Source organism: Heteronotia binoei, chromosome 21, assembly GCF_032191835.1.
Source record: "Heteronotia binoei isolate CCM8104 ecotype False Entrance Well chromosome 21, APGP_CSIRO_Hbin_v1, whole genome shotgun sequence".
NCBI classification, from domain to species: Eukaryota; Metazoa; Chordata; class Lepidosauria; order Squamata; family Gekkonidae; genus Heteronotia; species Heteronotia binoei.
In genome coordinates, this window is record NC_083243.1 from 53915632 (window position 1) to 53934051 (window position 18420).

Sequence of the window (18420 nt, forward strand, 5' to 3'; positions counted from 1 at the left end):
CATTTCTGCTGGAGTAAATTATGCATGGAGTGGAAGCAGAGTTGCCAGCTCCAGGATGGAAAATTCCTGGATATTTTGGAGTGGAGACTGAGGGGAGTAGAGTTTATGGAGGGGAGGGGCCATATAGGGGGCTCTGCAGGCTGTAGCGACGTGGCTCAGATTGAGTGGGCTGAAATTGAACCCAGCGAAGACAGAGGTCCTTTGTGTGGGTCGCGGCACTCGAGGAGGGGAAATAGCTCTCCCAAGCTTCGACGGCGCACCATTGAAACCAGTGCGCCAGGTAAAGAGTTTGGGCGTTTTACTGGAGCCTTCATTATCAATGGAGGCCCAGATAGCAGCCACTGCCAAGTCAGCATTCTTCCACCTGAAGCGGGCGAGGCAGTTGGCCCCCTTTCTGGAACGCCGCGACCTTGCAACAGTGATCCATGCAACGGTCACCTCAAGATTGGACTACTGTAATGCCCTCTACTTGGGGCTACCTCTGTGCCAGACCCGGAAGTTGCAGCTGGTGCAGAACGCGTCGGCCAGGCTACTATTGGGGCTCTCGAAATGGGAGCACATACGGCCGGGGCTGCGCGAACTGCACTGGCTGCCGATTACCTACCGAGTCCAGTACAAAGTGTTGGTTATTACCTTTAAAGCCCTATATGGCCGAGGACCAGCCTACCTAAGGGACCGTCTCTCCCCATATGAACCCCAGAGGGCACTGAGGTCAATGGGTAAAAATAAAGTGACCATCCCTGGGCCGAGAGAGGTCAAACTTAAAAACACCAGAACACGGGCCTTTTCAGTCGCGGCTCTGGCACTGTGGAACCAACTTCCAGAGGAAGTGCGGGCCCTGCGGAACCTTGACCAGTTCTGCAGGGCCTGCAAGACTGCCCTTTTCAGACAAGCCTATGCTGACATCGAATGCTGAGTTGCTAAGAATAAAGAACCGCCACCTATAATACAATCACGGAACTATCTAAACTGGCAGAACCAGCGCCAAACAATTTTATTGCTGCCAGATATATTTAATGTAATTTGAATTATGTATTTTAACTCAACTAACTGGTTTTTATGCTTAATTTCTTTTTAATTGTTAAATTTAAAGTTTTATCTATTTATGTTAATTGTGTGAAATGTTGTTAGCCGCCCTGAGCTGCCTAGGCGGGGAGGGCGGGATATAAATAAAATCTATTATTATTATTATTATTATTATTATTATTATTATTATTATTATTATTATTATTATTATTATTATTATTTAGTCCACCCTCCAAAGCAGCCATTTTTTCCAAGGGGACAGATTTCTGTTGTCGGTAAATGAGTTATAATTCTAGGAGATCAACAGGTCCCAACCTGGAAGGCTTAAATATCTTCTACACATGCATTATGGTTTTGATACAAATTGGGTCCCTGTGTGCCTGGGAATAAAGCTCTGGCATGGAACATCTAGAACATGTCTGATAGAAACACATCTAGCAGCCATGAGGACACATATTGGCCCTCTGGCATCTGACTGTTACATCACAGGAGCTTTCCCTGCCATTTCTGGCTGAAGGAGGGATTTTCCAGATTAATCCCCAGGATGCCTATTCAGTTCAGTTAGCATGACTGAATCAGGTATTCTTCTTTGTCCTTTGCTGGCTCCTTGGCTTTTGTTCAGTGGTAGTCACAAATTTATTTGCTCTCAGACAAAACACAGAGGCAAACAGATCTCAGCACAGGGGGCAAGGGGTCAGCAACAATAAAAATGGAGACAGCATGGCAACCACTGCGTAAACTGTAGTGCAAAAATCTCTATTAATGCTTTTGGTCCAATTTATTTTTAGCTGCCCCCATTTTGAATCACAATCATCTATTAATGTTTTAATTTTCTTCATCCATTGGGGTAATTTCTGTGTTACTCAGTGTAATATACTTTCATCTGAATAATGTTCATTAATTTGTGCTTTATTCTTCCTTCAAAATCATTAACAAAGTTCTCCAATAAAAGCAGGCAGAATGTTGAAACATGCTGTGCCCAGCAGAACCCTTCTGATACCACTGTGCGCTGTTCTTTATCAACCCTTCAGGCAGACTCTGGTTCACGCAACCATTTTCCATCCATCTCAATTTAAGATAATGTTGGCAGAAAATTGTCATAAAATCAGATCTCTAGGACTTTGCTAAAATATAAAATTTGTTTGAACAAGAGGCATTTCTCACAAATCCATTCTTCATTGGATGCATATCCCCTAGATAAGTGATTTCACTTAACATTTGAACAACTGTTTTACCAAAATGGAATTTACATTTGCATAAAATTAGTTAGTTACTCATATGTCTTCTCCTCCATCTTAAAATTGAAGACATGGTGTAGCAGTGTAATATCCCTGCACATTTATTGTTGTGTCTCTGTGTGTAGACACGATACACATGGCTTTCTTTTCCTCCACTTTACCTTGAAGACAGCCCTGTGAGGTAGGTTTGGCTGAGAGAAAATAACTAAAAGCATGCAGTCAGCGGGACCTGAAGCCAGGTCTTCTCAGTCCTAGTCCATTCACTGGGTAGTACGGTACAATCTTGCTTTGCTTCTGCTGTAGCCAATAACAAATTTTCCTTTAACTTCAGTAAATGTGTGTGTTTAAAGTGCTGTCAATTCCCAGCTGACTTATGGCAACCTTGGTAGGTTTTCAAGACAAGAAACCAACATAAGTGATATGCCAGTGCCTTCATCTGCATAGCAACCCTGGACTTCCTTGGTGGTCTCTTATCCAAGTGCTTAGTTTCTGAGATCTGATGACATCAGGCTGACTTTGGCCATCCAGTTAAAGACAATAAATAGGTAGCCATTTGTTATGTATGTGAATACATGTGTTCCGGCCTGGCTCATGAGAGCCAGAAGGATGAGCTTGGGGACTTAGGAACAATGGGCAAGAGGATCCAAATCCTAACTGCCCTGCTCCAATCACAGGCCCCCAGCTGGTTTGAATGGCGCTATCAAGCACTAGCGCAGGAACACAGTACTGTATATAGTTGGCCCTGCAGGGTCTGTTTGCCAGTTACATAGTGCAGCCATCTACCATGCTGTACTCAATAAAGAGCTTGTTATCACTACTGCCTCTGTTCCTCAGTGCCTAAAACCCACTATATTATACCATTATAACATGGTTTATCAGGCCCTTCCCCGTCACAATTTACAGTGTTTGAGAATATTCTAGAAAAATGTTGATTTGTTCAAAACTGGTATGATTTCTTCTTACCACTTGCCACTAACTTTCAGTGATAGGAGGCAGTGCCAAAGCCTGTTTGCTAGCCCTCTAGGACAACCGGCTGGCACAGGACACTGGACTAGTTGGACCATTGGTCATACCTAGCAGGGGTTTTTTTGAATGTCCTTATATTATGTTCTTAATGTCATGTGGCAGTGATGTGATGATATCAGTAAAACCAGGTTGTCATCTAGGGTGGGAGCAAACAATATGGTTTCCTATAATATTAACAAGAGATTTGATATGAAATGCACACCTGCAATTAAAATGCAACATCATATGTATGAGCCCTCTGAAAATGATATTTCTGTATTAGGCAGCCTTTATCTCCATTTTCTTTCTGCATTCCCATAATTCCCACTTTCTCCTAGCAAGTTTTAGTCCAACTGCTGAAGAACTGTATAGCTCTTCTTTAGCATGCAGAATATATGATATTACTGGAAACACTCTCAAATGAAAGGGCTGTGATTCAATATGTGCCCTGCTTGTTTATGATGCCAGGAAGGTTCTTGAGAGGGGATGCCAACTTCAGATCTGTGCCAGGGCCATCTGTTACTTTCTGTAGGAAGTTATGACCCAGCATAAAGAATGTGCTAAGCATTTACATCAGATTCTGTTCCCTCTTTCTCAGGCTGCCAAGGAGAAAGGGCAATGCACAACACATTCTAGCCAATGTGATGGCTTTGACCTTCTCATCTTATCATAATGTTCACGGTCTGATCTCACTACCTGTCACTACCTGACAAGAAGACTCAAACAGAGGCAGTTTTCAGACCATATTTTGGTCATGGAGGGGAAGTACATGCTCTCATTCCCAGTAGTTCAGCTAAATGCTGTTACTTCTCATCAAAACAGGGCATGTCTACACCGACATGTGCTGTGTTTCCATTTCTAAATGAAGGTGATCTTCTTCATAAAAAGCCCTTTTTTCCTGAGTTATCAAAGCACAATATGACATTCAGCTGAGATCTTTAGCACTTTGACAAAGGTTTCAATGCAGTACATTGTGCATCTACATTTTCCTTGCAGTAATTTCATGCTCGGCGTACAAGATTTTTTCACAGCACTAAGTAACATATTTGCAATGAGTTGGTAAAAAAAAAGCACTTAAGGCTTGTTGAAATTCCAATGTGGCTTTTGATATTCTGAATAAGTGTGAGAACTGACACAGAAGTGAGCTGCACCCCCTCTTCCTGCACTTCTGTTATGATATTTGAAAAGGAATTCATATGGCAAAAATGCAAAAGCTCTGGATGCATGAACAGCTTGTATATTCACCCTGTGAAAATTCCTTTTCAAACATTACATTTAAAAGAAGAACAAGAGGAAACATGACTTTCTGACTTTTCTATTCCTAATGCTTCCTTGGAACATGCAAAGCCATTCTAACTAAGCATGCCATAAAAATCACTCAAGTGTTTTATTTCCAGCTTCAGACCCTCACAAGAGGCAGGGTGCTATGCATTACCATTTTTGGTTGCTGAGGGTTTTTTGTTGTTGTGGCAGTACAACATGCACCCAACCCCCAATTTCTCCTCAAGAGACCTCCACCTTACTAGACTTAGAAGCCTTTGAGTTCAGATGGTGTGAGACCAAACCAGTTCTTAACATTCTGCAGACCTTTGCAACCTTATGTCAAGCAGCCACCGCTTATGTGAAAAGGATTTCAATCTACTTGTTCCTAACACAGCAGCACAGACTGCATCAGCTGGATATGTATTGGAACACATTTTATATGGATTCAGTTCCTGGAGCTCTTCCAGAACTCATATATTCTTTCTTCTTTTTCTGTTCTTCAGGACTTCTGACAGTAATCTATCTTGGAAGCATCTTGCATAGAGTTTTCAGTAGAATGGAAAGTCTGAGTGAGCTTCAGAACCCCCTGTTAGCAAAGAACAATGGACACCTTCATGGCAGTTATACTTTCCACCAGCACAGCCACCAGGACTATGCTGGCCACCGCTGTCCAGGCAAACTATATTCTTACATCTTCCAAAACTCTGGCAATGCAAGGACTCACCAGCTGCTGGATGCCAGTTCTCTACAGCTGGCTGTTGAAGCATTGTATGGTCCAAATTTTATCCTGGTGAAAGATGAGACCAGCGTCAAAGTCAAGGACAACAAAGTCGAGAGTTGTGAGACAACTTTCACAGAAAACAAAGAGCCCCCCATTGAACCTTCTGATGGGCAGGAAATACAAGGACGATCGCTGATGGAGAATGACATCAAAATCCAGACAGTATCCTATGAAGTGGAGGAAGAAGAATTCCAGGAATATGAAGTATGTTTCATAGGCTACAATCCTAATACACACTGGGGAGTTATATCTGAGTAAGCATGCTTACATTTGGGATGTAGATTTATGAAAAACCTTGTTCTGCCTTCTGAGGTAAATTATTTATAATAATTTCTGCAACTTGAGAAGCCTGATCCCTCAGGAATTATACTTGAGGGACCAAGTCTCACAATGCAATGTGTTAGGAATGAAATGTTTTGAGCTATTTGTAGGGGTGGCATACAAAATGTAGGCGTTTTCACTCACTTGTTTTAGACTAATATCCAGAATCTTTCTGTAACCCTATTTATCCAGCAGTTTATCCATTTAGTCCTAATGCAGGTGAAGAGCAGTGTTGAAGATGAAAAATAGCCTCATTTCACCAAAATACAAGAAAAATAATTTTCTAGGGAAATCTCAAATCCCCAACTAGCGAACTGGCAATTTAGCTTGAGAGAAGAATGAGCATCTGGAATGTCTGGATTCCCCCTCACATCCAATAAGTCATAGGCTTAGAGGATATGATATTAGAAGCCCCGAAAATCCTTTCTCCCATTTTGTGATACTGTTAAGAAGAATGAAAGAACATGTGAAAGTATAGTTGGAAAGACAGAGGTCAAATGGGAGACATGGGGAAAGACTGTAAAATACTTAACAAGAGGGAGTATAGGAGGGTGAAAAAATTCTGCTTAAATGCCACAGTGGTGATAGATGTCCTAAAAATATTATAACCAGACAATGTAACAGAAACATTTGTAGAAGAGAAAACTCTGTAGGATGCTATTTGTTTTACACTGATGGCTTACTACCAACAAAAATGAGTGGGGGATCTAAAACAGTTGTTGCTTTTTAATTTCAAACTGTGTTATTTAATAAGAGAAGGCTCTGTCCCTATGTACATTTAACAAGAAAGTTCTTTCCTAATAAATAAAGGCGCTTGGTATAATGTGATAATAGTAATTATAGTATGAATCAAACACTTGCCATTTTTCCTACATAATAATCTTCCAACTCAAATGCTGAGTTCTCACTGAACAGAAGCCCATTAGAAAAATCATGAGTTCCCTCCAGAATCGTTGATTTGAAGAAAGCAGCTTAAATATTTATTGAGCCAATATAATTTTGATACCAGCTTTCTTAAGAGTTCCTCTAAGGTTGCCCATACACCAATATATTTCTATGGTTTATGTACTATTCTGTTTATTTGTTTAGAGTTACAAGTCTATTTGCCACTTGCTTTTTTGATATGACAGACATCCTGGGCATATTATAAGAAGAACCTTGTTGGATCAGACCAGCGATCCAGCTAGTCCAGCATCCTGTTTCACATACTGGCTAACCATTTATTCCAGAGGGCCAACAACAGGGCATAGAGCCCATTCTTTTGGCAGTACTGTTCAGAGGTTTATTGCCTCTGAATGTGGAAGTTCCCTTAGTAGCCATTGTTAGATCTATACTCCGTTAATCTATCTAATCAGTTTTTGAAGCAATCTATGCCTGTGGCAATTGCTACATCCTCAGGCAGTGGATTCCACATTTTAATCACTCATTGAGTAAAGAAGTACACCCTTATGAATCTGTTGCCCATTGCTCATTGGGTGCCAATGAATTCTAGCATTTTGAGAGAAGAAAAAAAAGTTATCTCTCTCCTGCAAAATTTTATAAACCTCTCACATCTCCCCTCATTTGTATTTTTTTAATGGAATCTTGGGTTAATTAACCTTCAGTTAGTTAAGACCAGGCCTCGGATTCAGCAGGAGCTCACAGGAACACAGCTCCTGAACCTTTCTGAGAGTTCCACCTCCTCCTTCCCACCTTGTCCATAGAATAGTAGGTGCAGCTGCATAACAATCCTGGATGAGCTCCACCACCTATTTTTCTACAAAATGACCCCTGGTTAAGACATAGTAGGTTAACACTGTAGATATATGGAAGAGTACCATCGACATGCAGACTACTAAAATTCTTGTTCCTGACTAGATTCCTCTAAGTTCCACTGTATGAAATAAGTGCTAGATGACTGTAAATTAAATGGTTTGTGGATCAAAACAAAGAAGACCTTTCTCAAGCAGGAGGCTTAAATACACACCTCTTGTCTAAGAGATATCAAATGTGAAGGAAGGAATGGAGATATGTGGTGCCTCATCTAGTTCCCACTGAATGATCCAGTGTAGATCTCTGTCTGTCTCTTGCGATATGGGCAACTCCTGAGGCTTGCTCTGTACTGCTCAGTGAGGAAGCTTGCTGCCTCACAAAATCACCTGCATTGTGTATGTCATTTTCCTGAAAATGTATGTTGTTGTGGCACCAAACATGGGAAGTGTGAGCTGATTATACGTCTGCTCCTGCTGGGAGTGCCACTGTTCACCATAATAAAATTAATTTGCTTTCCAGAGTGACTCCTCAAGCGACAGTGAGAGTGAAGATCATTTTCTGATGCTCCCCCCTCGAGACCACCTGGGGTTGGCCATTTTCTCAATGCTTTGCTGTTTTTGGCCTCTGGGAATTGCTGCCTTCTACTTTTCTCAAGGGGTAAGCATTTTCATCTGCTAAAGTCTTCTGTATACAGTACTCTTGTTGGCTTACAGAATTATCTGTAGTTGTGGCCTACAGATAATTTGTCTTTACACGGCAGAACAAAGCATTATGCTAACTATGCTGTGGTGTACGGCCTCCAACAAGGTGGCATCCTTGCTAACATGAGGTTTTATATAGGAGCTTAATAATGTACCATGTCTCATAGTTTCTAAACATATAATAATAAATGAAATTGTTGACAGTTTGCTGTCCCAAATTTGTAGGGTTGCCAGCTCTGGGTTTAGAAATCCCTGGAGATATCTGAGGTAGAACCTGGAGAGGGGCCTCAGCAGGGTACAATGCAATAGAATCCTCCTTCCAAAGCATCCATTTTCTGCAGGGAAACTGTTTTCTGTCATCTGGAGATCCACTGTAATACCAGCAGATTTCCACGCCCCATCTGGAGGCTGACAGTCCTAAAAATCTGCCACCAGTGATGGTTTCTCCCACCCTAGCTAATGGTAGGACTGGTCGGATAATCTAGCTGAGAAGAACACAGCAGCATTGTTCATGTTCTCTTGAAGACTATAATAATAATAATAATAATAATAATAATTTTTTATTTCTATCCCGCCCTCCCCGCCGGAGCAGGCTCAGGGCGGCTCACAACATAAAGCATACATTACATCAGTTATAATTATAAAACACGGTTAAAACAATTACAAAGTATTAAAATTCACATAACAATATGGCGTTATAACAGGTTTCAATAAATTCCAGAAGTAAAAACATTTCAAGAATAAAAGCATTTCTAGCAGCATATCTAGTTTTGTCACAGTTTTTTTGCTAGTTGAAGGCCATCTTGAAGAGGTGGGTCTTACAGGCCCTACGGAATCCCTCTAAACATCGTATGGCCCTCACCTCCTCAGGGAGTTGGTTCCACAGTAATGGAGCAGTAATAGAGAAGGCCCGGTCCCGGGTGGCTTTCAGTCTGGCCTCCCTTGGCCCAGGGATATTCAGCTGGTTTTTCCCAGATGACCTCAGTGCCCTCTGGGGCTCATATGGGGAGAGACGGTCCCTTAGGTAGGTAGGTCCTCGGCCATATAGGGCTTTAAAGGTAATAACCAGCACCTTGTAGCGAACTCGGCATGCCACTGGCAACCAGTGCAGTCCGCACAGCCCCGGCTGTATGTGCTCCCACCTTGGGAGCCCCAGCAACAGCCTAGCCGCCTGAAGACTACAGAATGATTAGAAGCAGAATGTACTTTATTGAATGCCTTGGATGTGAAGGAAGGAATGGAGATATGTAGTGCCTCATCTAGTTCCCACTGAATGATCCAGTGTAGATCTCTGTCTGTCTCTTGCGATATGGGCAACTCCTGAGGCTTGCTCTGTACTGCTCAGTGAGGAAGCATCCAGTCAAATACCAAGTCAAGTTCAAAGTTTTGGTATTGACCATTAAGACCTTGAGCAGTCAGGGATGGATGTATCTATGCGGCTGTCTCCTCCACTATGTCCCCAGGACAGCATTATGCTCCTTGGATAGCAACTTAATGGTTGTCCCTGGTCCCAAAGACATCTGGCTGTCCTCAACCAGGCAACACATGTAATATTTGAAGAAGATACTGCAATAGCACCAAACTGAATGAAAATAAATTTAACTATTAAGTGAAAATATTATAAAGTGCATTGGTACATACAAGAGTACAAAATATATTCCTAGTAAGAATTACAATAGTTAATAAGAAAAGTTAGGCACAAAAGATCATTATGGTTGCATGTTAATTTCTGTCCCCGACCAGGGCCAGGCCCCAGCCTGGTGGAACTGTCTGCCAAATACCATCAGGGCCCTGCGGGACCTTATGCAATTCTGCAGGGCCTTTGTTTGAGGACAGAAATAGTTACATTTTGGCTGGCACCCTCTTCTGCTTTCTATGCCCACCCTGCCCCTTCCCCACCCCCCGGCCACGAAGTAGCTGGCAGTCTGAAATTGAAAATAATCAGAATTTGCCATCTGAGTTTTTAAAATCTGTGGTGACAATGTTATTTGGATGCTTTATTTCATGTTGATGTTTTTATCACCATTGTACCCAGAGCCCTGCAATAGCAGGGGTTGAGTGATTCATAAGTCCAATCAACAAAAGAAGAAGAATTCCAGATTTATACCCCGCCCTTCTCCCTGAATCAGAGACTCAGAGTGGCTTACAATCGCCTATATCTTCTCCCCCCACAACAGACACCCTGTGAGGTGGGTGGGGCTGAGAGGGCTTTCACAGCAGCTGCCCTTTCAAGGACAACCTCTGTGAGAGCTATGGCTAACCCAAGGCCATTCCAGCAGGTGCAAGTGGAGGAGTGAGGAATCAAACTCTGTTCTCCCAGATAAGAGTCCACACACTTAACCACTATACCAAACTGGCTCTCAAAAACGACGACGATAATAATTTCAGATGTGATGTGAGTCCATACCTCAGTTTGTATATAAATACTGGCTGAGGAGAGTCATGTGGGGCCTCAGTTCAACATAGGTTATGGCCCAAGAAATAAAGACCCTTGAGCTATCGTATTTAGAATGACCAAGGAATGCAGGGTTCCTGTACTTTTAAATAACTGTTCAAAGGAGGGATTTTGGCTTTCTACTTATTTAGAAAATCAGTCATTTTGTTCATTCTTACTCTCCATAGCAGATATAGACCTGTAACACATAGGCAGAAGGGGGTAGGATCATAGTATACTCACATTCTGTGCTGTGACCAGTTTGGTGTAGTGGTTAAGTGCGCAGACTATTATCTGGGAGAACCAGATTCCCCACTCCTCTACATGTAGCTTGGGCCAGTCATAACTCTCTCAGAGCTGTTCTGCTCAAGAGCAGTTCTTGGAGAACTCTCTCAGCCCCACCTACCTCAGAGGGTGTCTGTTGTGGGGAGGGGAAGGGAAAGGAGATTGTAAGTCACTCTGAGACTTCAAGTTAAAGGCAGGGTATAAATTCAATCTCCTCCTCCTCTTCTTCTTTCCCTGAGAGAGAGGAAAATGTATTCAGTATTTCAACTTTCTTACATAATAGCATCAGTACTTTCTACCAAATCGTAGTATTTTTTATTTTTAAAGAAACTATATCCCACTTCTCATTTCAGAAGGGCTTCGAGGAGCAGCTCACAATATTAATTAAAAACAGCAAATTAACTCAAACTAAGCAATTAACTATAACAGAATAACAGACAATAATAAATCAATAAACTAACTACAAGCATGAGAAAAAATGTGATGTAAAATGTGGGAGGGGGAGCAGAATCTTCATGAATTAAGAGTACCAAATCCAGGTTTTAAAAATGCACCCAAACCAAAATGTGAATGAACAGGAACATTTAGACCTAGTGCCTGAAATTCAAAAGGTTAGACAAGGTGCCATTCCAGAGAAAGTCCTGTCTCTGCTCACCACCCACCTTTCTTCAGATGGTAAGAGCAGCATGTCTGAGGAAAATCAAAACAGGAATCCAGTAGCACCTTAAAGACTAATAACATTTCTTCCAGCATGAGCTTTCATGAGTCAGAGCTCAATTCCTCAGATTCAATGGGTAGAAAGAAAATAATTGTCCTCATTATTACACAGAAAATTACCAAATGGCCAACCCACTGGAATTATGAGGAATATTGGAAATTGTTAGTCAGATTTATGCCATAAAGGACCTGGCACATCATTAGTGATTTATAAATATATCATATAAAGGGATGTTTGTAAACATATCATATAAAGGATTTATAAATCACATTGTGATCACATACAACCTCCATATCATCTTCTCTGTCTTGAGGCAACAAAAAACAGTTGGGATAAGTTCCAAATATGTGTGTTCAACATTGATATTAATGATTCTAATGTAAATTCTATTACTGTAGTTCATCCTGCATAACTGCCTAGTTCTTGCCTGCACTTACAAAGTTTCTTGGCTTAGCGTCATTTACAAGTTTCATCAGCAATATCCTACTTCCCTCCCCAGGGTCCCTAATTAACAAAATAAGTCCCAAGACTGATTGCTGAGGAAGTCTTCTTGTTAGCTCTCTCCAATCTGATGTTTGCCTTTTTTTTACATAACCGTTTATTTGCATCCTTTTAACCTGTTCCTTACCCACCTTTATCCAGTTTAAATAGTAATTTCCTGGGTGGTACGTTATCAGATGCTTGGCTGAAGTCTAAATAGATTATATCAACTGCATTTTCCTAGTACTGTAAATAGTTTCTGTAGAGGGAAATGAAAGGAGTTAAAAAGATTAGCAATCTGAAAGCAGTATTCATTCTATTACCCTGTGATCACACCAGTGGGTTTCTACCGATTTCTGTCAAGTTACATTGTAATCAAACTTGCCCAGCAGAAGTCAGTTTCTAGGTTTTAATTAAGAATGAATGAGATGCGGAAGAAAGATGGTGTGTGTTTTTTGATTAGGCTTCCGACAGCTTTTAGTACAGACTTAAATGAAGGCCAGTTAAGGAAGTCTGGAAACCCTAGCTGAGAGGCAGAATTCTGATATTTATTAAACCGTATTTAAAGACAGGAATTTTTGGAGAACAGAACAATAAATAACAACTCATTCTCAACCCAGGCAATAATGGATTTCCAAGTGAACTGCAATATTGGAATGGTCAGAAAAAAAGATTTGAAGAACAGTAAACCTATATTTGCCAGCCACACAAAAAATATTAACCTATAGTCCTTTTGAATGTTGTAATTTATTTAGGTAATGCATACCTTCACCTTTCCCTCCACATAAACACCCAATGGCACCTTAATCTTAGAATAAAATGTAATGTTAGTACATAGAATAGTAAATCCCAAAATGCAAAATTAGCTAACAGCATCAGTTGAGAGCCAACATGGTATAGTGATCAGATTGTCAGACTAGGAACTGGGAGATCAAAGTTCAAATCCCAACTCTACCATGAAAGCATACTGCATGGTCTTTGGCCAATTACTCTCTTCTTTCAGCCTAACCTACCTCACAGGGTGATGGCTGTAAGGAGAGAGTAGAAGATAGGAGAACAATGTGCTAAGTTGATTTAGGTCCCTATTAGGGAAAAAAAACAAGGCATAAATTATCTAAGTTTAATAAACAACCATAACATAAGTTCAGGAGCCATAAAAAATCTTTGAAACCAGCTCCCACTACAAAATTGACATCAGATTAGCATCATCTAGCAAGAGGAATCAGTGCTATAAAGAATGACTCACCCTATATCAAAGACCTTCCAGAACACCGAGGACTTTCTGGCTTTTTGCCTTAATGTCACTAGGGAGAAAGTGGTAAAATAGTTACGGAAAGATTCAGTGCAGGCATATCCACAGTAGTATGCACTCTTCAATATTATTAAGTTGTTGGGTGTGGTAGCCAGTGAATAGTGTCTGTCCCAGGGGTAGCTAAACTGTGGCTCAGGAGCCACATGTGACTCTTTCGCACATATTATGTGGCTCTTCAGACCCTTTTGGCCAGCTTGGAGGAGTCATTTGTCTGTTTAAATCACTTCAAGCCAAACCAGACAATGGCTTGGAGAATGCATTTAAAGTTAATGTTGCTTTCTTTCTACATCTCCCTCCCTCCCTCTCTCCCTTCCTTCCTCTCTTGCAGCTCTCAAACATCTGATGTTTATTCTTTGTGGCTCTTATGTTAAGCAAGTTTGACCACCCTGGTGTCCTGTTCTCTACCTGGGAATGAAGACCTGGGGTCTCTGGTAAATAAGCCAAGGTCAAACTGAACTGGTACTGACCCTCAGCATAGCACCTGGATTTTCTTTCATGTTGCTGTCCAGAACAGCTTTTTAATACAAGCTAGGCTGGAGAGTTGAACCAGCAATGGCTGAATCACAATGGGAGAGTTGTAAAGAGACAGGGAGTGTTAGTGTTGGTACATAAGAATAAAAACGCAGCTCATGTGTGTGAATTAGCTAAAAGAATGTTTATTAAGATATTAGGGAGGACTACATGTAGGAATAACAAAGAGCTCCATGGTGCAGAATGGTAAAGCTGCAGTACTGCAGTCCTAAGCTCTGCTCACAACCTGAGTTCGATCCTGGCAGAAGTTGGGATCAAAGTTGGCTTAGCCTTCCATCCTTCAGAGGTCGGTAAAATGTAGATGACTGGGGAAGGTAGTAGCAAATCACCCCATTAAAAAAGTCTGCAGTGAAAACATCATGATACGTTACCCCAGAGTCGGAAATGACTGGTGCTTGCACAGGGGACTACCTTTACATTTTTTTTACATGTAGGAATAAAACAATAAGCATTCTAGCTGATTAAGCTACATCTTTCTAGCTGATGTTGATTCCAAGATAGAAACTTGCACTCTGAACTCTAAAAATTTCAAAATGCCTACATGACAAAACTCAGGTAACAACTCTCAACTATGACCAGGCTAAAGGTTAGTCCATTATGCATGGGATCCTCCCCTTCTGATGTAGGGAACTTCTACTCAATGCCCCATAGGTCCTACCTATTTAACTAACATTTAGCATAGACAAACAAACAGGTTAACTCATTCATGACATCAGGGAGAGAACTTGCAGATACTCCAACACCCCTTCTCAAGTTCATGTACTCAAATAATGAAGGTTCAGCTTCTTGTGCAGGTATTCAGAGTTCCCTCTTGTGAGTGGCTTTGTCAGTATGTCCACTACCATCTCTTCTGAAGGACAATACTTGATCTCAGTCAGTCGTTGTTGTTGCATCTTTCTCACAAGATGGTATTTGGCAACAATATGTTTGCTTCTTGCTTTGATGCTCTCACTCTTGGATAAGGCTGTGCATGCCTGATTGTCATCAAAGTTATTGGTTTAGACTCATATGCTCCAAAGTCCTTTAATAGACAGATGAGCCATTCTGGTTCATTGCAGTATTCAGACTCAGCCTATGTATTTAACCTCAGTTGCTGATTTGGCAAATAAAGTTTGCTTTTGATTTGTCCTGCTGATCAGGCTGTTCTCATAGAAGAACAGGTAGCCACTTGTAGTCAGTCGGGTCTTTAGCCCAGTCAGAGTCCATGTATCCAACCAGTCTTGCGTTGGATCTTTGGTTTCAAGTCAGCTGTTTTTATGAGGTATCTAGCCAGTCTCTTTACAGCACTCCAGTCATGATGGTGATTTAGTCTTTCTGCAGAGAATTCCAACAGCTGCAGAAATATCAGTTCTCGACAATGTGCTTAGATACAGAAGTTTCCCAGTTGCTTCTTTATAATCCTGGTTGGTCTCTAGCAGCATTCCATCTTATATTATAATAATAATAATAATAATAATAATAATAATAATAATAATAATAATAATAATAATAATAACTTTTTATTTGTATCCCGCCCTCCCCGCAAGCAGGCTCTTGATGTTTGATGTAAACATGCAAACATGATGTAAAGTTTGATGTAAACTGGTTCAAGCAGAGTACTGACTCCTTTGACTTTCTCTAGGTCCAGATATCCTACAAGCTCTTTAATGTTGTGTCTTTGATGCAGAAGAAGACTCCCATTCTCAGTTCTTTAAATTTGTATTCCAAAGTAGTGATTCGGTTCTCCCAGTTTCCTGACTTTAGTTTCTTTGTTCTGGCTATCAGCAATTTCTTGAATATCTCCTTTGGTTTGGCAACACAATAATAGTCCATCTACTGATATTATTGCATACTGATACATTCTATTTATAATTTGGCAAATAGACAGGAATCAGCCTGTCCTTGTTGAAAGCCTTGATTTTTCCGCAGCACAATTAATTTCTCAGCTCATGTTGTGGCAGTCTGTTCCTCAGATAGATCTCCATTGAGAAGCGCTGTCCCAATGACCTGGTGCTGAACATGTATTTTCATTGATGATGCTATGTTTAGCAGTGTCCTGAGGGTTGCATACTTGGGCTGTTCAACCATTTCCTTGCAATGAACATATGAAGCTGCCTTATACTGAATCAGACCCTCAGTCCATCAAAGTCAGTATTGTCTACTCAGACTGGCAGCAGCTCTCCAGGGTCTCAAGCTGAGGTTTTTCATGCCTACTTGCCTGGACCCTTTTCAGTTGGAGATGCCGGGGATTGAACTTGGGACCTTCTGCTTACCAAGCAGATGCTCTACCACTGAGCCACCGTCCCTCCCTTTGGCGGTTCACACTCTGGTCACTTTGTGGCTTTCAGCACACATTCTTCATCAACATTGCATTCCTGAACCCAAACTATTTTTGGATTCATAACTCTGTATCCTTCTCCACCTCTAGTATACCCAGCAGGGATTCCGACCAGCTCTAGGGTCCAGTTTCCCCCTTCTTATCTTGGGTATATGAGCAAAAACTTTAGACCCAAACACTTTTAAGTGCTTTAGACCCAGTTTCCTTCCAGATCACAGTTCAAAAGAAGTTTTATCAGTCACTTTGAAAGGTATTCTATTGTAAAGATATGTTACCGTAGTTACAGCTTCTGCCTAGCAGTGGTCACACAGGCCTTACATGAGCAAGCAATCTGCCATTTCTTGAATGGGCATTCAGCAGACCCATTTTGCTGGGGTGACTACACCACACTCGTTTTATGCTCTTTTCCCTCTTCCTCCGGGAACTTTGGAACTCACTGTTGCAGTTCTCAGTCCCATTGTCTATAAACAGAACCTATGGAGCCTTGTTGAATTTATTTTTCACAGCTGCAACACAGGATTTAAATTTATCCAGAACTTGAGCTTTGGAGCTTATTGAATAAACACAAACATAATGAGTCCCACTGTCTAGGAATGTCAGAAAATACTTCTTCCCACCAATAGATGGATGAAAAGGGCCGACCAGATCTGAATACATCTTCTATAAGAGTTTCTCACTGGGAATACTCTACTTCTTATGGTAGCTGGTGCAGGTGTCTTTGCCTTTAAACAAACTTAACAGTAACTCTCAATTTGTTCACATTCTGTCACTTCAGTGCCACAGTCTTGCAACAGTTCTTTCACAGAGCAAAAGGATTGCTGTCCAGGCTTAAAAATGCAATCCCAAAACACAATCTGAGTGGTCACATTTTTCTTGTCTTGCATGTTCTGCATCGTGTCTCAGATCAATGACTCTTTCTATCCTTTCTGCTTCTATTTTGGTATCAGATTCAGGGTGAAAGATATGACATGTGTTTCCTTTTATCACAAACTCATTTTCTCCTTTCACAAGCTTTGAGTTAGACAAAATATTCTGATCTGATTGAGGTGCATGCATGCATTCATAATGGAAGATCTCAACAGCTTCTCCCACAGTATCCAGTACTTCAGCTCCAACACTAGCAGTAATTAGCAAGGTTGTGTCTGCCTGCAGGAGATCCTCTCTTCTGCTTTTATCCAGTTCAATAAAAAGATCCTTACTATTGCAAACATGTGAGAAAGAACCACTGTCCAGCCACCATAAATTTCTTGTTTGTGGTCCTTTGTTAGATACGACACAAGCAAACTCTTTAGACTTCCTTTTGCATCATCTTTTCTCTTGCTCTGATTCCCATTGTTTGGCAGAGCACACCTCACCCCATGCTGTTCAACATGCTTCTCCTGTCTGCAGAATCTTGCAACATGCCCAGCTTTCTTGCAGTAAAAACAAGCAACTGGTTTTTCATCTGCATGTTTCAATTTCAACACAGCCATTGCTCCAGCAGCATCATTGGCTGTCCTCTGCAGACCCTCATCTCTAAGGCTGTCCTCTGCAGACAATGTAAACTGAAGGTCCTGCTTCTCCTTTGATTCTAGAGAAGTCTTTTGTGTGGCAAATGAGGCTTGGAGACCCATTAATATACCTGTGTTTATTTCATCTTCACTCAGTTCCATGCCGGCAACTTCCAGTTCTGAGACTAATGCCATAATATTGTCCAAATGTCATCACCCTTCTGCATTTTTTGGATATGCAATATTTGCCTTAAGAACATAATGATTCTCTGTGACCTGTGCTTGTATTTAGCTTTTAGAGCATCAAATAACTGTTTTGCAGCTTTGCTTTTTGATACAAGGGGATTAACTTTGTTGTTAATAGACATTAGAATAGTCAGTAGGGCTTTTGCATCCATTCTAAGGAAAGCCCCCTTTTTCAGGTTCATTTTGTGGTCTGTCTTTCTCAATTGCCTGCGAAGCATCTTGCACACAAATGGCACATTGTACCTTTGCTTTCCATATGGAAATATTTTGTTTGGTAAGTGTTGGCACTGAGATTTTGAAGGGGTTTTTATTCACTCACAGATCCCTACGCTGTTTGGTTGCATCCTCCACTGCTGATGTGGGTTGATCCTTGCCAGACATCTGTACTGGTAGGCTGACAATTTAAAATCCACTTTGGAGATGCAGCTCACCTGATTCTCTCCTCTTCTGTCAACTGCAGACTGCAGAAATACCTTCACTGGTGAGGCTGGTGAGGCCAGCTCTAGGGAAGATCCTTTTT

At 41.2% G+C, this 18420-nt stretch overlaps 1 protein-coding gene across 1 annotated transcript in view; it reads left to right on the top strand.

Moving 5' to 3' along the window:
- The window catches only part of SYNDIG1L (synapse differentiation inducing 1 like), a 59965-nt gene that overhangs the window by 37551 nt on the left and 3994 nt on the right, over window positions 1-18420 (top strand). The window contains exons 2-3 of the mRNA XM_060262848.1: window positions 5036-5517; window positions 7906-8043. Coding sequence (XP_060118831.1) covers window positions 5089-5517; window positions 7906-8043 — 567 coding nt within the window. The 5' untranslated portion in view covers window positions 5036-5088. The remainder of the gene's footprint in view (window positions 1-5035; window positions 5518-7905; window positions 8044-18420) is intronic.